At 45.5% G+C, this 20,773-nt stretch overlaps 1 protein-coding gene across 3 annotated transcripts in view; it reads left to right on the top strand.

Annotated features, from left to right (window-relative positions):
- LAMA3 (laminin subunit alpha 3) overlaps positions 1-20,773 on the top strand; it is a 262,162-nt gene that overhangs the window by 148,457 nt on the left and 92,932 nt on the right. For all 3 annotated transcript variants that reach the window (XM_032293185.1, XM_032293183.1, XM_032293184.1), the window contains 8 exons: positions 1,042-1,183; positions 5,098-5,224; positions 5,312-5,451; positions 6,732-6,847; positions 8,009-8,220; positions 9,203-9,407; positions 18,545-18,689; positions 19,391-19,531. In XM_032293185.1, coding sequence (XP_032149076.1) covers positions 1,042-1,183; positions 5,098-5,224; positions 5,312-5,451; positions 6,732-6,847; positions 8,009-8,220; positions 9,203-9,407; positions 18,545-18,689; positions 19,391-19,531 — 1,228 coding nt within the window. The remainder of the gene's footprint in view (positions 1-1,041; positions 1,184-5,097; positions 5,225-5,311; positions 5,452-6,731; positions 6,848-8,008; positions 8,221-9,202; positions 9,408-18,544; positions 18,690-19,390; positions 19,532-20,773) is intronic.

Genomic DNA, 20,773 nt, shown 5'->3' with positions numbered 1-20,773 from the left:
GTTCACATCTTTTAATCCCTCTGTCTGAGACTTTTCATTTGGAAAACCATGAAAGTAATGACCTATCTCATAACTATGTGATGAGAATCAGCTAACTAATTCCCATCTTATTAGAGTTTTGGTAGGGCTGTTTTGCTGTAGATTCAAAAACAACTTATAGGCATGGTCATGAAATCTGGTGTACATGGTTAGGACTGTAGGAGCCACCAACACAATGCAATTCTGGCTGTGCATGAAAGAGACGATGTATATATTTTCTCTTTTATATAGTGTTCTGTCAATATTTTTGTCTAGAGGTGAATAATGTTTTATTGAGTTGATCTCATTTTTTTTGTTTGTTTCTGAAAGTTGTTAAGTTTTTATTCATTTGCTACAGAGTACAGAAAACAAACAAATGGCCCAAGAGCAAGAATACACGTTTGGTTTGTAGGTAGCGATCCAGTGGGAGAGAAGGTAAAGTAGAGGAGCAGCTATATAGAACTTTAGGCCATGGTAAGGAAACTGGATTTTATTTTAGGTGTGTTAGAAAGTCATGGGAGATACGTAAGCAGGAAAGTAACAGCATCTTTCTGATGGGTTTAAAAGATCCCTAGCTGCCTGTGAAGGGTGGACTATAAGGAGACAGCGTGGACGGGGAGGCTTCTCAGCAGGCAGCTGCATTCATTTGCCTAGGTAAGAGATTTGGTAGTAGAGAGACTGGCTTGGATTAAGGTAGTAGAAATGGAGTGTAGTGACAAAGAGAGTTGATCTCATTTTAATAATTTTAGTTCTGGAAAGAGAAGTTTCTACAAGTTTCTGTCTAATTTACCTTACTTCAAATTTAAGATTCTCTCTGTTTCAACTAGTTCAATTGAACAGGTGGCTGGAATACACTTGGCACAAGTATCGTGTAACGATCCCTAGAGTTCTGTGGTTTCCTCAGCACTGGATACTTTTGATGCCCATGTGGTCCTATGCTCCAAGTCTGTCTCTTCACTGATGGACAGTTCTGTAGTTTTGGGTTCTTTTAAGAATAAGATTTAAAAATATTCTATTTTTCAGTGCCACCTGTGTCTCTCTGGCCCATGAAACTCCTCCAACAGCATTGATTTTGGATGTTCTGAGTGGCAGGCCTTTCCCTCGCCTGCCCCAGCAATCTTTACCTTCTCTTGATGTTCCTGGGCTCACCTTGAAGGCACTGCAGGTAATGTGCTGTTTCTAAACCAGTGGTTCTCAAAGTATGGCCTCTGAAGCAGCAGTATTCACATCACTTGGGAACTTGTCAGAAATGCAGATTCACAGACCCACTATAGACCTGCCCAGGTGGAAGCCCTGGGGGTGGGCCCAGGAATCTATGTTTTAACAAACCCTCCAGGTGATTCTGATGCCCCTGAAGTTTGAGAATCTCTACTCTCTTCTGTGAAGAGTCCCAGAAATGTAGGCATCTGGTTAATCCTGCCTAGGACTACCCCTGCCTGATGCCCTTTCCCTCCTGAGTTCTGTCCACTAGACATTTGGCAATTATTCATGGCCCATATTGTAATATCTTATATTTTTGTGGACTGCTGCTGTTTAATATTGTTGTTTATTCGTTATCTTTCCAAGTTGGATCATAAGACTTTTAGAATAGTTGTTATAGCCAAGAACCTTTATTTATTTATTTATTTTGAGACTGATTCTTGCTCTATCACTCAAACTAGAGTGTAGTGGCATAATCATAGCTCACTGTAGCCTCCAACTCTTGGACTCAGGCAATCCTCCCATCTCAGCCTCCCAAATAGCTGGGACTAGGGGAGAGTACCACCTTGCCCACCTAATTTTTTTCTTTTTTATTTCTGTAGAGATGAGGTCTTGCTATGTTGCCCAGGCTGGTCTCGAACCAGTAAACTTTTCCATATCCCCTACTGCACCAGCACAGTATCTTGCAGGTAGGAAATTCTCAATAAACATTTATTAATCAATCATCTAGAGCACAAAGGTGAAATATAATAAGGTAATATATTTTGTAAGCTAAAAAAAAATCACAGGACTTTAAAAATTCTGCATTATAAAAATATACTTTATATTCTGATATTACAAGGTTTAGTATCCCTTATCTAAACTGCTTGTGATCAGAAATGTTTTGAATTTCAGATTTTGGAATTTTTGCATTATATTTACAAATTGAGCATCCATAATCTGAAAATCTGAAATCCAAAATGTTCCAAGGATAATTTCCTTTGAACATTGATTGTATCCGTGCTCAAAAAATTTCAGATTTTAACCCTAGAAGAAAATCTACACAAAACCATTCAGGACATAGGTGTAGGCAAGGACTTCATGACCAAAACACCAAAAGCATTGACAACAAAAACCAAAATAGACAAATGGGACCTAATCAAACTCCACAGCTTCTGCACAGCAAAAGAAACAATCATTAGAGTGAATCGGCAACCAACAGAATGGGAAAAAATTTTTGCAGTTTACCCATCTGACAAAGGGCTGATATCCAGAATTTACAAAGAACTAAAACAGATTTACAAGAAAAAAACTAACAAGCCCATTCAAAAGTGGGCAAAGGATATGAACAGACACTTTACAAAAGAAGACATACATGAGGCCAACAAACATATGAAAAAATGCTCATCATCACTGGTCATCAGAGAAATGCAAATCAAAACTACATTGAGATACCATCTCACGCCAGTTAGAATGGCGATCATTAAAAAATCAGGAGACAACAGATGCTGGAGAGGATATGGAGAAATAGGAACAGTTTTGCACTGTTGGTGGGAGTGTAAATTAGTTCAACCATTGTGGAAGACAGTGTGGCGATTCCTCAAGGACCTAGAAATAGAAATTCCATTTGACCCAGCAATCCCATTACTGGGTATATATCCAAAGGATTACAAATCGTTCTACTATAAGGTCACATGCACACGAATGTTCATTGCAGCACTGTTTACAATAGCAAAGACCTGGAACCAACCCAAATGCCCATTGACGATAGACTGGATAGGGAAAGTGTGGCACATATACACCATGGAATATTATGCAGCCATCAGAAACGATGAGTTTGTGTCCTTTGTAGGGACATGGATGAACCTGGAAACCATCATTCTCAGCAAACTGACAGAAGAGCAGAAGATCAAATAAGGCATGTTCTCACTCGTAGGCAGGTGTTGAACATTGAGAACACATGGACACAGGGAGGGGAGCACTACACACTGGGGTCAGTTGGGGGGAAATAAGAGAGGGATGGTAGGGGGTGGGGAGCTGGGGAGAGATAGCAAGGGGAGAGATGTCAGATGTAGGTGATGGGGAGGAAGGCAGCAAATCACACAGCCACGTGTGTACCTATGCAACAATCTTGCATGTTCTTCACATGTACCCCAAAACCTAAAATGCAATAAAATAAATAAATGGGAAAAAAAATTTAAAAAAAAATTAAAAAATTTCAGATTTTAGAGCATTTTGGATTTTCAAATTAGGGATGTTCAACCTGTATTATGTCCTTATAATCTCAAAGATGGTTTGCATCTGTTGACAGTGCTTTGAGTTTGGGAATTTACAGCATCTGAGTGGTAGAATCAGATAAGATCCCATGTGGCCTAGAATAGCAGGGGGAAATGAGTCAAAATCAAGATGACAGAGTTCTAGTCCTGGTTTTGTCATGAAATTCGTGTATGGTTTTCCGTGAACTATTTACCCTCCCTGAGTCATGGGTCTCATCTGAAAAATGAGGATAAGCTTTAGTTGTTCTTGTGTTGTTGCTGTTGTAGATTTTTGTGGGTTAAAAGGTTCATTACTCACAAAGTGAGGCTTTCTGGGGAGAGTAGGGCTTGTACTCGAGCTTGAGCAAAAGGAGCGTGGGCTCTAGCTTTTATTGTGGTAGGGCCAGGGCCCCCAGGTAGGATTCCTTCTCCCAGGGGCTGGAATTTGTGTGATTAGAACTCCCTACTCATGACAAAGGTGGGAGCTGGGAGCCAGGAGCCCCTGCCCTGTGTTATCAGCTTGTTGGGTATGGGGCAAAAGGCACAAGGATGTAATACGTCTTGAAAGCTGGGCAAACATCTAAAATGGAGTCAGAGCTGGGCACGGTGGCTCACACTTGTGATCCCAGCACTTTGGGAGGCCAAGGTGGGGGTATTGCTTGAGACCATGTGTTCAAGACCTGCCTGGACAACATAGGAAGACCCTGTCTCTACAAAAATTTGAAAATTACCCAGGCATGATGGCACTTACTTGTAGTCCTAGCTACTTAGGAGGCTGAAGTGGAAGGATCTTTTGAGCCCAGGAGTTTGAGGCTGCAGTGAGCTATGGCTGCACCACTGCCCTCCAGCCTGGGTGACAGAGTGAGACCCTGTCTCTTAAAAAAAAAAAAAATGGAGTCAGACTGGGCATGGTGGCTCATGCCTGTAATCCCAGCATTTTGGGAGGCCGAGGCAGGTGGATCACAAGGTCAGGAGTTTGAGATCAGCCTGGCCAACATAGTGAAACCCCGTCTCTACTAAAAATATGAAAATTATCTGGGCATGGTGGCACACACCTGTAGTCCCAGCTACTCGGGAGGCTGAGGCAGGTGAATCGCTTAAACCCAGGAAGCATAGGTTGTGGTGAGCCGAGATAGTGCCACTGCACTCCAGCCTGGGCAACAGAGCAAGACTCTGTTCCCTTCACCCCTAAAATGGGTCAGAGTCTTTATTGCATGGTTATTATATATAGTAAGTTATGAGCATTCAAGTGTGGCCTTCTCGCAAACATATTTCACATTTCTTTTGGGTATATACCCAGAAGGGCAATTGCTGGGCTATGTGTTCAACTTTGGTAAATACTGCCAAACAGGTTTCCAACCTGATTCACCAAATGATACCCCCTCCAACATTTATGGTGGTACCACAGCTTGTTTATCCATTCTGCAAGCGAGAGACGTTTGGTTTGTTTTCAGTTATTGTGCGTACAATAAAAGCTACTGGAAACATATGCATGAAGGCTTCTGGGTGAAGATGGGTTGTCATTTCACTGGTAAATACTTAGGTTGTTTTGTTTTTTTAACCTCTGAATACTCCATGATTCTAGTTATTCATAGCTCTTCAGCTTAAGGGTTTTTGTTTCTTTCCTCTTCTTTTTTCCTCTTAGAATCAAGTGACCTTGAGGGGACGTGTACCACACCTGGGCCGATACATCTTTGTCATCCATTTCTACCAAGCAGAGCACCCGACGTTTCCCGCGTGGGTGTCGGTGGATGGCGGGCGGCCGCGGGCAGGTGAGCCGCAGTGAGCAGGACCTGCTGCCTGCCTCGGGCCGACCCCGCAGTCCCGTGCGTGACAGGAAGTGTCTCTCTCTCTGCCAGGCTCTTTCCGTGCTTCTTTTTGCCCCCATGTGCTTGGCTGCCGGGATCAAGTGATAGCCGAAGGCCAGATTGAGTTTGACATCTCAGAGCCTGAAGTAGCCGTGACCGTGAAGGTTCCAGAAGGAAAGTCCTTGGTTTTGGTGCGTTGCGCTTGTCCCTCAACTTGCTCCTCACACGGCTGCCTGGCTGGCCGTTCTGTGTGTCTGTTTGGCTCATGGAAATAATTCTTCCAAGGTGTTGAAGTCATATTTGTAGAAAAATGTTTAAATTTCACAGCTATCATCCCCTTCCCCAGTAAATAAATAAGTAAAATGTGACAGTTAAAGTCAAGGGAACTAGGACAGAAAGACAGCAGGCATCTCCCCTCTGCACCAGTCCCTGCTTCCTCACAGGTTCCTAAAGGAAGCATTGCCCGGACTGTCTGTGTGGCCCTCCAGATCTCTTCTTGGGCCTCCTCCTGTCTGAAGACGTCATCTTCCCAGGAGACAAGGGCTGCATGTGTGCATTTTGCATCCCCCATGCCTAGAACACCGCCTGGTATATGGTGCTCAGCACATGTTTATTGAATTGAATATCATGGACGTAGTAGGCTCCCTGTAAGCTGTGAGCTGGTGAGCAGTTGCCAAAGGCATTCCAAAATTTCTGCATTCTTTGCTATAGGCATATTCTGATTTATACTGGCACAGAGAACCAAGCTACCATTATTCATAATAGAGTACCAGGTATGATGTAAGCTCTAAGGACAAGCCGTGGTGTTAGCTTCTGCAATGTTCTTGCCACTTTGGTTTGTTTGCCTTTAAAAATACAAAACAGCCATGAGTCACATGGGAAACACCAGGCATGAGTCACATGGAGCCCTGGCCATCCCGAAGGCCCCTGCTTACCTCCAAGGTCCGGTGGCCCAGCCAGCACACCAGCCTTTTGCTTCTCTGAGTAGAAGTTCCAAGGGCTCTGCCTGGGGATTTGTTATTCCCTACATAGGAATGTGGGTTGAGCCATCGACCCTGGCTTTGGCCTGCTCTTATGATTCTTTTTCATTAATCCCGATTCATTTGGCCTTTGTCTTGACAATAAAGAGCACTGATGTCAGTGAAGAGAACGTACAGGTCGAATATCTCTTATCTGAAATGCTTGGGACCAGAAGTGTTTTGGATTTCAGATTTTTTCAGATTTTGGGATATTTGCATAATACTTACAGATGGAGTCTCCCTAATTCAAAAATCCAAAATCTAAAATGCTGCAGTGAGCATTTCTTTTGAGCATGACCTTTGAACATCATGTCAGTGCTCAAAAAGTTTCAGATTTTGAAGCGTTTCAGATTTTGGATTTTTCAAGTAGGGATGCTCAACCTGTGTAATAAGTAGCCTTAGGCCTGTGCCATCCTTGGAATTTCTAAGACATGCTGGTGGGTTTCTTTCAGATCCGTGTTCTAGTGATGCCTACAGAAAACTATGACTACCAAATACTTCACAAAAAATCCATAGACAAGTCACTCGAGTTTATCACCAATTGTGGAAAAAACAGCTTTTACATTGAGTGAGTATCACTTTGGGGGAAGGTTCTGGAATGTAGACCCACACCCACATTCCTGACCCACTGGAGGCCCAGGGAGGGGCTGGCCCTTGGATCCGTCCTCTTCCCCTCACCATCCAAGAGAGTGACATTGAGTCCCAGGGGAAGATGTTTTTTCTCCACACTGACCCTCCTGTGATGGACTTCGCCATGTGCTGCCTGGGAAAGATGACTGTCCTCAGCTATGAACTCATCAGGGGTCCACACTCCAAGCGGAGATTCAGGGGCTGATTAGGAGTTTCTCTCCCGCTCCATTGCTTCCTGTGTGCCACCACAGAGTCCTAAAACACGCCACACAGGATCCCCTCCACCGGGAGGGATGTCAATCTCAATCTCACTCTCCTCTGCCACCTAACTGAGCAGTGAGTGTCCAGAGACACGGCCCCCTGCCCTCTCTCCTTGTATCCTTGAATGCCAAGAGCTAGGATGGCACCGAGGATCAGCTCCTGCCATTCTCTTCTGTGGACCCACCCTTTCCCCATAGTAGGGTTCCTGAAGAACCCAGGAGCTCCAGAGGCCCTGGGAGGCAGACGCCTCCTGTACAGTGAATATTAAGAGCAAAGGCTCGTAAGTCAAGCAACTCTGGCTGTGAATGCTGCTTAGCCACTCCGTAACCCTGCAGCGTTGGGAATGTTGCCTGAATTCTACGAACCTCAGTTGCCTTATCTGTGAATTGGGGCTTAGGCCCAATTGATTGTGAGGTCATGTGGGATGTAACCAAGGCTTCCAGCACATAACATTCAATGAATGTTGGCGATTCTCCTCCTCATTATCATTTTATTAGTTGTATTATTACACATATAGGCCTACTTTTTTGGTAATCACTTTATTGAGCTATAATTCACATACCATATAGTTCATCCTTTAGGACTATTTCCACTCTTTTATTCCAGCTGTGCAAGGTTCCCATGGGCCCGTTCTGTGATGTCTCCTCCGGCGTAGCGGGAGATGGGTGGCTGTCCCTGGCTGAGTCTGAGGTGGGGTGTTTCCCACTCTTCCCCAACTCCAGAGCCATGAGCCCCTCCCACAGAGGCTGCTGGGTGGAGCAGGTGGTAAAGGCAAGGTTGGGACCACTCCCATACACATCTTCCAGGGCATCACCACAAGTTATTTCTGTCTCCACAGCCCCCAGACAGCCTCCAGATTCTGTAAGAATTCCGCCAGGTCCCTGGTGGCCTTTTACCATAAAGGCGCCCTGCCTTGTGAGTGCCACCCCGCCGGAGCCACTGGCCCTCACTGTAGCCCCGAAGGTGGGCAGTGCCCATGCCGGCCCAATGTCATCGGGCGGCAGTGCACCCGCTGTGCAACAGGCCACTACGGATTCCCACGCTGCAGGCGTAAGTGCACGTCTCCCATCACCTGAGGTCTGCTCTTGTCCCGTGTGGATGATGCTCATCTAGGGCAGGCTCCTTCCGTGTCACTGTGCTACAGACTCACCCAGAGATCTTGAGAAATGCAGATTCTGATTCAGGAGACCCGGGCTAGGGCCTGAGACTCTTCATTTCCAATAAATGGCCACGGGTCCATGGACTGCACTCTGAGTAGCAATACTGCTAGTCCATGGACCACACTCAGAGTAGTAATGTTCTAGAAGGTAAGTGTTTGTGATTCCCCTGCTGTGTGACCTATGCACTTGGCAAAACAAGTGAGTGTGACAAGTCTGAAACATCAGAGTCTTGGAGAGTTTGATCCCCTTCCTCACCAAAGCACCTTCCATTTTTTTGGCCCAACCCAAACTCAGTTGCGATAGAACAGCCAGGGTCACGTGGCAGCCCTACTCTCTGAATGAGAACCCGTGGGACCTTAATCTAAGAACCATCCTGTGGCCCGAAGGGTAGGGTCAGCTCCCTTCATGTGACTGCAGTGAGGAATGCAGTGTACAGAGTCCCCATGTGGAGGCCAGGGAACAAGGACCCTGCTGCCAGGTCGTGCCCCGGTCCTGGGCTCTGGAGCCGCAGGGCACTGGGGTGATATGGATGTGGACCCACTTTAGGGAGCCTGTGAGCAGTCTCCTGCCAATTTCCAGAATCCTCCGATGGTCCAGAGGCCCCATACGAGTGGCACACAGTGGCAGCGTGGTGGGCTCCTTCAAGGGTCTACCTTGGAGCTGGCTGGCACCGCTGCTCCTCATTCCCATCCACACTGTCTGCCATGAGCATTTGGTGTGATTGGTGTTGACTCCAAGAAATGGGTCTTTCAGATCCAAATATTTCTCTCAGACCTCTTAGAAGCTTCTGGAAAGCCTGGCAGTTGGTGCAGCACTGCTGGAGGCCAGGCGGCCTCTGACCCTCACATGGCGTTTCTTTATCCCCTGGCCAGCATGCAGCTGTGGCCGGCAACTTTGTGAAGAGATGACGGGGCAGTGCCGCTGCCCTCCCCGCACAGTCAGGCCCCAGTGCGAGGTCTGTGAGACACACTCGTTCAGCTTCCACCCCGTGGCCGGCTGCGAAGCCTGCAACTGTTCCAGGAGGGGCACTGTCGAGGCTGCCATGCTGGAGTGTGACCGGGACAGCGGGCAGTGCAGGTGAGCTGGGGGGAGGAGCCTGTCCGCTTCTGTCACAGGGAGGTTGTGTGCCATCTGCCCATACACTGGTCACTATCACTTTCCACCCTGTCTGGGGTGCCCTGTGTTGACCTCAGCGTGAGTTTTCCAGCCAGGATGGGTTGCAGTGGGTGGAGTGATCAGTCCCTTAGCTCAGAGCTGGGCAGAGCCTGCGTGGACAGATGCCAGTTGCCTTGGGCCAGCAGCAGCCTTGCCCATTGACTCCAGCATGCTGTCACTATGGGACTGAGTTCTGGTGTGTCACGAGACAAAAGTGGGAGAGGCGTGATGTATGCATAATGAAGGTATCTGTGTGCTTCGCTGGGCTGCCTTGTGGCAAGCACCTGTCCATTTGTACTTAGGTATGAGCTTCATACCCTCCTTCCAGGGTTCGCGGGCAGTGTGGTTCAGGTCAGTGCATGACAAAGTCTGAAATCCTTGGTGAGGATGGGCTGGAAGGGATGCTGAGGCCTCCATGGCGGAGCTTGGTGGGAGTGAGGAGGGAGTCAGGGGGAGCAGGAGACAGGCTGGAGAGCCTGGCCTGAGAGTGGGACTTCCCACAGAGGACCACCAAGCAGTCCAGTACTTAATAGCTAAGGGACAGATGGAGACCTTGGCTCAAGCAGATGCTGCGTTGCTGAGAGGTTTGGTTCAGGGGCTACATTGGAACGTAGAGGCCAGTGTCACATGGTTCCAGGTCATGAGCCTGATCTCAGCAGGACTGAGCTGGGGGGTTGCAGGGGCCAGAGAAAGGGGATGGCTCCTGGAAGGAGGGACGGGTAAGAATTAGATCAGTGGCGATATGGCAGGGAAACTGAGTCAGAGCTTCCAGAGTCCAGGCCAGGATGGCAGTGTGCAGGAGAAAGCAGAATGTTCACCATGCACCCCGCTCCCTTCAGCACCCACCCAGGCACATGGCTGTTATGGAGTCTGTAATTTGGGTGTGAGAGCCAGAAGCTGGGGACAGGCCTCAGTGACTCCCGCTCGAGGGCGGCTGTGGTAGTCTCCTGTGGCTGCCGTTAACAAATGTCACAAACGATGCTAAAATAACAGAAATTTACTCTCACGTATTTCTGGAGCCCAGAAATTCAAAATCAAGATGTCAGCAGTGTTGGTTTCTTCTGGAGGGTCTGCAGGAGAACCTGTTCCATGCCTTTCTCTTCACTTCTGGTGTGCAGGTGTTCCTGGGAGTCCCTGGGCTGGTGGCTGCGTCACTGCCACCTCTGCCTCTGCCATTACACACTGTTCTCCCTGTGTGTCTCTGTCTTCCTGTGGCATTCTCCTCTCTGTACGTCTCTGTCTCTTCTCATTTTCTTATAAGGACACCAGTCATACTGCGGTATAGCCTCATCTTAACTTAATTACACCGACAAGGTAACTTAATTACCCTTTTCCAGACGAGGTACTGGGGGTAGAACTCGGACAGGTCTTTTCTGGGGATACAATTTAACTCTCCACAGCAGCCGTGTTCACTTGTGTAAGGAAGGCCCCTTCACCACACCTTTCACTGTTAGCTGGTGCCTACCAACTCCTTTGTACTACTGGGACCTTGTAAGGAAACTGGGAGAAATATTTGAATCATAAAACATTCCAAGTCTTTAAAACCATAGGTGTGAGTCCTGCCTGAGTCAGCTTAGTCACTCAAGAACCGGATGGGATACCTGTGTTTAATCACAGGAAACAAAGGAACCAAGGAGGAGATGGAGCCGCGGTTTTCCGGCAGGAAGGGAAGCAGTAGAGTTTTCAAAGGGAGTAGTTTGTCAACAATAAATCGTGGCAAATGGAACTTCACACACAATTTCTCAATGCTGCTATCACAGAAAAAGAAAACCAAGAGTGCTTTAAAAAAATGTTTGATCTTGTCAAGGCACCAGAAAGTGATGAACAGATTTACTGTAGTATTTTACGTAAAAATTCTAAGGAGTTTTATTTTTAACAAACTCTCACTGCCAATGATAATTTAATAGACTGGAAAATTTCTAACTCAAGATGGAGGCATGTCTGTAGTAAGTTTTGCCCAAGCCTGACAGCATCATCAGAAATGGAATCTTATTGACTTGTATTACACTTAAACCAAGATATAAAACTGTTTACTTTTGACTTTAGGAAAGGGACTATAATAATCTAATGGGATAATACATCTTCCCATGATCAAAGTGGATTTGTTATAAAAGGGCCTTGGCAGAAAATGTAAGAAAACTTACATTACCATAAATTGCCCATGATAATTTCAGTGTAAATGCCGAAAAAGCTTTTGATTGCCTGTTTTGTTTTCCCTCCCTAGAAAATTTCCTTTATGAAAAACATGTTTAGAGGAGTCTAAAGCTCGTGTAAAAGAAATAATCAGAGATACCCAGAGTTTGTGAGAAAAAGGAAAACACATCCTTTCACAGTCACATAACAGATCGTCCTGCAGTTGTACAAAGCATCACAAACTACAAAGCTGGAAAACTGCAATTTTCAAACTGTATTTGACTACTTATAGGTGTTCAGTTTTATCATACTATAAGAAAATCAAACTGTTACAAATATTCACCTACTTTAAAATGATTTACAGAAATAATTTGAGCAATCCACAATACTCACCCTTCACTTAAGTAAACCTGGAGTTGTAGTTTTAGAGTCAATGAGAATAAATGAAGTTGGAACCATAGAACTGAGCCTTTGACTCATGTTTGGCAAGTCCCAGCGATGAGACTGGGAAAGTCATTTTGTCCTCCTGGTTTTCAGTTTCTTACTCTGTAAAATGAAGTTTGGTAAAACCATCTCTAACTTCCTATCTAAATTTAAAATTCTGATTCCATTTCTCTTTCAATCTCTGATTGTATCGCAGACTATATTGTGTAATTATCAAAAGGTCTGTTATTCTGGCCAACTCTATTAGATCAAGATAAAAAAGATGCTTATATTGATCAAAACTTCATTTTTTTATAGCATTACACGACAGTATATATGTCTATAGTGATGAAAAAATAAATTTCTATCTGCTCCTAATAATGGAAGATATGTGCCATCAGATTCTCTGAATACACAAAAGGGCTAGAATATCTTCAGAAGACTTTGTCCATCTGTGTCAGACCAAGGAAGCTGGAGATCCCTGATAAAAACTGCCATGCTGTTGACCACATCCAAGTTATTTTCAGATTGACCAAGGAGATGGCAGTGCACCTGGACATCCAGTGAAGCCACGTGTACCTCATGCCTTTTCACAAGGGTAGTAGCCACAGGAGAGATTTGGGGATGCCCTCTATCTCTGCTCAGATTTACTGAGACTTTGTGTTAAATGGAGAAATTAAAAACCAGAAAAGGTCACAGATTTGGGTGTTCTCAGAACAGAAGGACTTCCAGCTAGGCATCAGTTCATGAACCCTAACAACTTGGTGAGGCAATTTCTTTGATGCCCCTTATCAAATAATCAGTGAGGCTGGTCAGGCAGTGTAAAGGCACTGGGATGTGCTGTTGACACAGCGATGACCTCTATAACCACACAGAAGGAACTCAGGGTTCTCACCTGCACACCCTCTGTCGTCCTTCGTCTCTTGTAACACTGGGGTCTTCCTCTCACCTCTCTGATAATCCTTCTCTGGCCATTTTACTGGCTTCATTTTCTCCTTCTGCCTCCAGACCAAGAGAATGTGTAGTGTGAGTTGCGCCCTGTCTCTGCTGCTCACTTTCTGGGTGACCTCAGCCATATTACTTCTGTCTTCTGAGCCTTAGGTCTTCATCTATAAAATAAGGGTCCTGGAGGCACCTACCTCCTAAAGTTGTGTAGAGAGTTAAATATCCTCTGTGAACACACTGAAAGCAGTACCTGATACATTCTGAGCACCCAGTAAGTATTAGCTGATGTGGTTATTTGCCAAGGTCATTCATGGCTGTCTGCCTTCCTCCCTCTATGCTTTGTCCCCAAGACTCCACCCATTCTCCTGGCTTCAGCCACCCCCACTCCTGGATGATCCCCAGATCCACAGCTCCAGTCCTGATCCTTGAAAGCTGTCCTATTCCACCTTTATTTAAAATCAACTCCACCTGGGTTCTCTTGTTGACTTTACGCAGGTAGCCTTGGACAAGGTCCTTAAGCTCTTTGGGCTCCTGTCTCCTCACATATATTATGAAGAGCTAGATTGGATAATCATTAACTCCTGAATTCTGCAACACTGATACTATCTCTGAAACCCATGTCATTGTCTTCCCTTTCGAGCCATTTCTCCCTTTGGATTAAAAAAAAATTCTACTTTATAGTAATGACTTCTTTCCAGTTCTTTAAGCCTGAAATCTGAGCATCATCTCAGAATCAACCCATTTTCCCGACAGCCAGTGAGGTGTCAACTTCTGGCAAGGAACATATTATCCCCCTTGCTTTCCAGGCTGTCTACTGCCTGGCTAAGTCCTTTTACTACTTGATGTGCAAATGATATTGATGCTCTCCTAATTGACCTTCCTTTTGCTGGTTTACTCATTCATTCATTCATTCATTCATTCTTTCTTTCTTTCTTTTTTGGATCTTTAAGAGGAATATACTAAATGAACAATTATATTGGGATTCAAATATCTGTCTTTCCCTTAATTTTGTTACAAATCCATGGTTCTATTAATCTGTGAACTTGAGACAGTGTTGATAAATGTGTGTATGTTTATGATTTTATCTTCTTTCTGTTTCATGACAGCCTACCCTTAAATGTGATTTTATCTTCTTGGCATGTATTTTTGTTTGTTTTTGTTGTTTTAATGAGGATGAAACATCTTCCTCAGTTCCTTGTGAGGTTTTTTTTTTTTCCTTTTCTTTAAATTTTATTTTGCATGTGTTTTGTTGCTCAAAGTGCATCTACTACCTGCTCCAGCTTGGGTGCTGTGCTTCGTGTGGAAGGCACACATGTCTGTGGTCTCATGGGGGCACCTGTTCTAACGAATAGTGACAGTGCAGCATAGTGAGCGCCATATTGTGTGTGGGCTATTATGGGAACACCACTGCCTTGACATCACACTCTTTGCTCAAGAAGCTTCCCCAACTCCCCATTGTCTCACAGGAAAAAGACCAACTTTCCATGATGATCTGACTTCCATCTACCCTAACTCTTAAAGCCTTTTGTTTTTTCTGCTTTCTTCTCTGGCTTGGTTTTCTCACTTCCTCTAAACACTTTTTGTCTATGTTCTGTTCTCCAGTTATGAAAGGGCTCCCTCCTCTTCTAGTACCCCCAAATTATGCCTGTCCTTCAAGGATTTTTGTGTTAAAAGCATAAACTCAAAGAATGCAAGGAGCCTTCTATGAGTCCACAGAGATCTCCTCATCATCTGATTGGCCAAGCAAGTTGACTGCTTAGCTAGCTTCTCTCTTAATTTCCACATTCTAGGTCCCGTGTCCTCAGTGAAAACGTGTCTACGTCAAGACTGACTTATTCTACTTTGTCCCCTCTCTCCCATGTGCACTAACACAGGAATGTGTATGTAGAAGGCACGCCATACTTCTTGAGTGAATAAATGAATGAATAAGGTAGACGTTGGGCTCTAGATTAAAACTGGACTTTGACGTGAGCATAATATGAAAGGCCCTATAGTATTTAATGACCAAAGGATGCAGCTCCCCCCAACACATCTGGGCCTGATTCTCTGAGACAAGGCAAGCACCCACCAATGCCCAGATATTGTCACATAGCATTTGACCAGGAGCTCATTGCCATGGAGATGACTTCTCTTGACCTGCTTCCCCAGAATTGCCATTCTGCTACTTGGGTACCATAAATTCTGGTAGGGCTGTTCCTTGGGTACCATTTGCTGTGGAGAAACGTACCAAGTCAGGCTGACTTGAAGTCATTTTAAAGGAAGTTCAGCCAGATTTTTAAGAGGAAGTATCCTATTTCTTCCCTATTGTCATGGCACCACCAAAACCTTCCTTGTTGGCATGGAAACACCAAAAACTGTCTTTGCACAGGAGGCACAAGCTCAACGATCTAAGTATTGCCATACTCAGGAATATAGATATTGTTTTGGTTTACCCTGGCCTAGCAGCTCCAGTGAGGCCACTCAGGGTCCATGTGCAGGCCGCTGCTCCCCTCCCTCTGTTCTGTTGGCTTTTTTCCATCTGCTTTAGTGCTCTCAGCTGCTACCCACATGCTGAGTGAGGATCAGAGCTTGGTCCTATTTTACTGACTTGGCCACACGCTCTCAGTCACTCTCTTTCTACCACATCATCTCACATACATTCTGAAGTGAACACACAGGTCAGCCATGATTTTGCTTCCCTTCCTCCTTGTCTGGACAAGCAGCTTCCATAGCTGCCCTTGCTGCAAACACTCCTGTCCGTTTCCTTTCCAGTGAAGTGGAAATATAAAACGCAGGCTCCTGTCTGTATGATCTCCCCTTTCAGGTCCAAAGGCTCAGATCACTTGCTCAGGGGACACGGATTTGTGCCCACCAGTGGCATTCAGTGAGTTTTTCACCTGCCACCAGCATCCAATTAATGCTCCCTTGGCCAGAAGCCTCACATATTTGCTAAAAGAAATGCTCAGACCTTGGGATGCCAGTCTGCCAGGTTGGCACTTCATGGCAGCACTGTCCCTCTGTGCACAGTGTTCTTTCCTTCACTGCCAGGAAAAGAGAAGTAAGGTTCCCCCAGCCTATGTCAGGCCATCTCCAAAGGCCCTCTTCTGTTCTAAGGCTCCTCTCTCTGATGGCTTTTATTTTGGGAGGGTCATCTGCACTCTCTTCGTTTCCATCTCTAGACCACCAAAGTCCTTGTGCTCCACGCTTTCTGTCTCTGCAGAAATAATGAATCAACTGGGAACAGGCTTTATTTTATTTTATTTTTTGCCAGACTGTTGGGTTACCTTTAGTCTCAGAGTCACAAGAAGAGAGTAGGTGTTATTAACCTGGAGCCGGGAACCCTCTGATAGAGAATGCAAAATTGTGTGTATGTGAGAGTGAGTCTTTCTGTGAGTGTAGTGGACACTTTTCCGAGAAGATGGCCCATAATTTACCCAGCTTTCGAAAAGAGTCTCAGAACCCCTCCCAGAGTTTACAATCCACTGCACTAGAGCCATGCACTTCATGCAGAATATTTATACTCTATATCTACATTGCTCTAAATGTGGTTTTGAGGCTACTTCCTTATGGAATCATTTCTGCAGGGATCAGGTAGGGAGAGATGACAGGGATGGAACTGAAAGACAGAACTTGCCAACAAGTCTTGCAGGTAGTGCTGAGTTAGTCCTTTTAGGCGTGCTGAGTGGACAGAAAGGCAGCCGTCTGCTCTTCTTAGCCCATGTCACAGCTGGAATAGCAATAGCAAATACTTACGTGTGTGCAAGCAACTACTCTAAGGTTTTGACATGTATTATTTAATCCTCACATCAATGCCGTGAAGTAGGTATCGTTATCTCCATTTTCACAGGTGAAGACACTTGGTTGTAAAGAGACTAATTTGCCCAAGGTCCAGTAAGTGGTAGAGTTGGGATTTAACGTAGGTTGCCTGGTTCCGAATTCATATTCTTAATCACATACAAAATCCTTTTTATGCAGAGATTTGCCAGAGAGAAACTTAATGGGATATGAAGTCATATTTCACTTTTTTAGGATAGTCAGCGGGGTAAGATATTTTCATAGGTTCTAGGAGATAGGTGGTGGCTTACATTTGGTAGTATTAGAATGATAAAATGTTTTTCCATATGTGACAATAAAACGTATTTCTAATACTTCCCTTAGTCCGTGTGTAGGTAGATCCTAGCTCCGAATGCAGTGCCTGGCTCCCCAGGGCTCACTGCAATTTCTCTTCCCCTCCTCGACCTCGAGTTCTGGGCTCTCCAGGCACGGCCATAGCCCACTGCTCTTCTGCCTCTGCTCAGCTGCTTGTATTTCCTTGTCTGCCCAATGCTTCAGTTAAAAGGACCTGCAGATGGATGAGGATGGATGACTCAGTGACCCCCGTGTCCCCCATACCATGCTTTTCTCCAAGCTCTGCCCCTTACAGATGACAAGGGGCGTTAAGATCCACTCTGTTGCCCAAGCAGGGAAATTGGGAGTCTTCTCGTCTTCTCCTCTTTCTTCTACTCTTCACCCAGAATATTACAGTTCCCAGAAACGTCACCCCAAAATAGTTCGGGAGCCTATGCCTCCTCCTCATCTGGAATATTCTTGCCCTAGGTCAGCCTCCAGTCTCTCTCCTGACTTGACAGCCTGTTGCTGCTGCTGGTGGAATTCACCCTCTGGGCTCCATCCCTCATAAAAGTCCAACCACACTCTCTCCTTCGTAACAGCTATTCATGACAGTCTCCCCCTGTCTATAACTTGTCGTGTGCCAGGCACTGGGCTGAAATTTTGCATGCATTCATGCACTGCCTCATGGGTTCCCAGCAATCCCAGGAGGCAGCAGCTACCATATTCTGTCCCTCACAGATATGAAAAGCAGGCTTCAGGAAGTTAGAGAACTTACTGAGATGGTATGTCTCATATGGTCAGAGCTGGATTAGAACTCTAGCCTTGGATACACAGGTCTCAACTCCTGTTCTGTGCTGCCATGGGACAGTGTCCAGCCCCTCTGTCCTGATGATCTGGTACCACCTACCTCCTTAGGCCATGGGGCAGCATTCCCTGCCTGGACATCCGCCCCAGGAGCACCACGCTTGTGTTGTTCTCTGCACATGCGGGGTGATCTCTCGCTCTGTTCCTTCTCTCTGGAATGTCCATCCCAACTCCTACCCCATGACTCTGCCCTTTAAAGCTCAGGGCAGGAGTTACTTTCCCCAGGGAAACTTGTGATTGGGTCACTTGCTACTTCTCTGAACCTCAGTTAGACCCTGTGTATGTATCATCATCATTTCTACTCATGGGCCATCTGCAGGAGCCCTCTAGGCTCAGGGGCCACGTCCCTTCTTGCACCTCCAGCACCTAGTGCTAAGCCTGACCTATCTACGATGGTCATCCATGACCATCCACAATGGCCAATGGTCAATGACCTACTTTCTGTGAGTGCCTTTTATCTGCTTCTCTCCATTCTGCCTTGGACTATAAGCAGGCGTTGTATCTAACTGGCTTTGCACGCCAACTACTCCACTGTAGTGTAAGTGAGCACCTGAAAATTGTGTGTTCAAAGATGATGATTTTTGCTTCCTTTACTTCGTGTACAGATGCAAGCCCAGAATTACAGGACAGCAGTGTGACCAATGTGCTTCTGGGTTTTACCACTTCCCTGAGTGTGTTCCCTGCGATTGCAACAGAGATGGGACTGAGCCAGGAGTGTGTGACCCAGGGACGGGGGCTTGCCTCTGCAAGGTAAGAATGATTGTGTAATGCCAGAGGCGCCAGCTACCAGTCAGCGGGGAAGTGCTTCATGTTGAGTTAACATAGAAAAGTATGTGGGAAATGGGACTGACCCATAATAGTTGTTCATAGTGTGTGTAGCATTTTATAGTCATGATCTCATTTTATAGAAATAGTTAGGAGGCAAGACCCCTTTTAGCTTTTGGAGAGGTCATGTACCCCCTTAGAATCTGATGACAGAATAGACCCTTTCCAGAAAAATCAACACAAACTTTAATCTACAGTTTCATGAGGTCCGCAGGTTCCCCTAAAACCCATTCCTGGACCGTGGACTCCAGGTGATCATCTCTGCTCCAAGGGGTTCCGCCAGGTTGTAGGAGACCTTCCAGTTCCCAGCAGATGTTTTAAGGTGGTGGTGAGTGAGATGAATTGGTCTCCCTGTACTGTGAACCATACGGTGCTATTTCTCTACTTGCAAGATACCCCAGGGGCATCTTATCAAATTTGGAGAATTCTCTCCTCCATTCATGTGTGGCATAAAAGTTTAAACAATTATCATGGGATGAAAGCTTAATAATTAATGTCTCTTTTAATGTTTCATTCATATCCTCATTCTAACGTCTTCTGTTGGTATTTAATTTGTGCAAGTAGCTAATTGCAACTAGGGAAACTTTAGAAGAAGTAATCTCTTCCTTCATGTTTTGCTTCAATAGGAAAACGTAGAAGGCACAGAGTGTGATGTGTGTCGAGAAGGATCATTCCACTTGGACCCAGCCAATCTCAAGGGTTGTACCAGCTGTTTCTGTTTTGGAGTAAATAATCAATGTCACAGTTCACATAAGCGAAGATCTAAGGTATGCATTGACAGGAAGTGCTGGGGAGCGTTTTGTACATGGATTTGTTAAATGGTAAGTGTTGTCCTCGCTGTTCCTTGGCCTGCAGCGTATTAAAACTCTTGTTTCCTGAATTCATCAGGTGTTTCCTCGAATGTCATGTGCTCAGAGGGGCTTTCCTTCACTACTCCCTGTGAAATAGCACACCCTGATCACTCTTGATGACCTTACCCTTGTCTTCCCCACAGCAGTCAGCACTCCCTAACATATTTAACATTCTGTTTTAAAATTTGTTTATTGCCCTTCTTCCTCCATCCCTGGAATGTGAGCTCACTGACACATCCCTAGTGCCTAGAACAGGATCTGGGACATAATAGATGCCCAATAAATCTCATTAGATAAATAGAGTTTGTTATTTTTCCCCTTAAAAGAAAATCCTGTATCTATACTCACAACACGCTAACACCAAATGTGTGGGTTTTTTTCCATACCCCAAATTCTCTGATTCTCTCTAGACACTCCCGGGGTGTCTTGCAATTCAATTCACTTCTGACACTCTCCACCTGGAGGTGGCATCAGACTGCACAGGCTAAGGGCTCGGTTCTTCCAGACTGTCCCTACTTCAGATGCCAGTTGCAAGTCCCAGGTCTCCAGTGCTTCTCTAGTGCTTTGCCACAAGTTGGGGTTTTCCACAGCCCCCTCCTTATGTTTGATAATCTGCTATAATGGCTCCCAGAATTCAGGAAACACTTTCCTTACTATTGCGGTTTATTATAAAGAATATGATAATGGATACAGAGGAACAGCCAGGTGAACAGGTGTACAGGGTGAAGTCCAGGGCGTTCCGGGCATGGGAGTTAGGGCGCACCACCCTCCTGGCATGCAGATGTGTTTACCCACCCAGGAGCTCTCCCAAGCCATCATTTAGGGGTTTTTTGGTAGCTCTTTGATGTAGATGTGATTGGTTAAATCATCAACTATTGATAATTAACTCAATCTCTAGTCCCTCTCCCTTTTTCAGAGGTTGGGGGTAGGGCTGAAAGTCCCAACCCTCTCATCCTACCTTGGTCTTCCTGGCTACATGCCCCCATCCTGAAGCTACTGAGAGGATCTAGCCACCAGTCATCTCATTAGCACACAAAGAGGCACTGTTACCATCATGAGTCCAAGAGTCTTAGAAGCTCTGGCGTCAGGAACTGTGGACTGAGATAAAGTATCACGGCAAATGATGCTCCTATCACCCCTGTCATTCAGAAAATTGAA

The sequence above is a fragment of the Sapajus apella genome, unplaced genomic scaffold (genome assembly GCF_009761245.1).
Source record: "Sapajus apella isolate SASKATOON/1434 unplaced genomic scaffold, GSC_monkey_1.0 scaffold29, whole genome shotgun sequence".
NCBI lineage: Eukaryota > Metazoa > Chordata > Mammalia > Primates > Cebidae > Sapajus > Sapajus apella.
The sequence above is the reverse complement of the archived record's forward strand: the minus strand, read 5'-3'. Positions and strand labels throughout refer to the sequence as shown.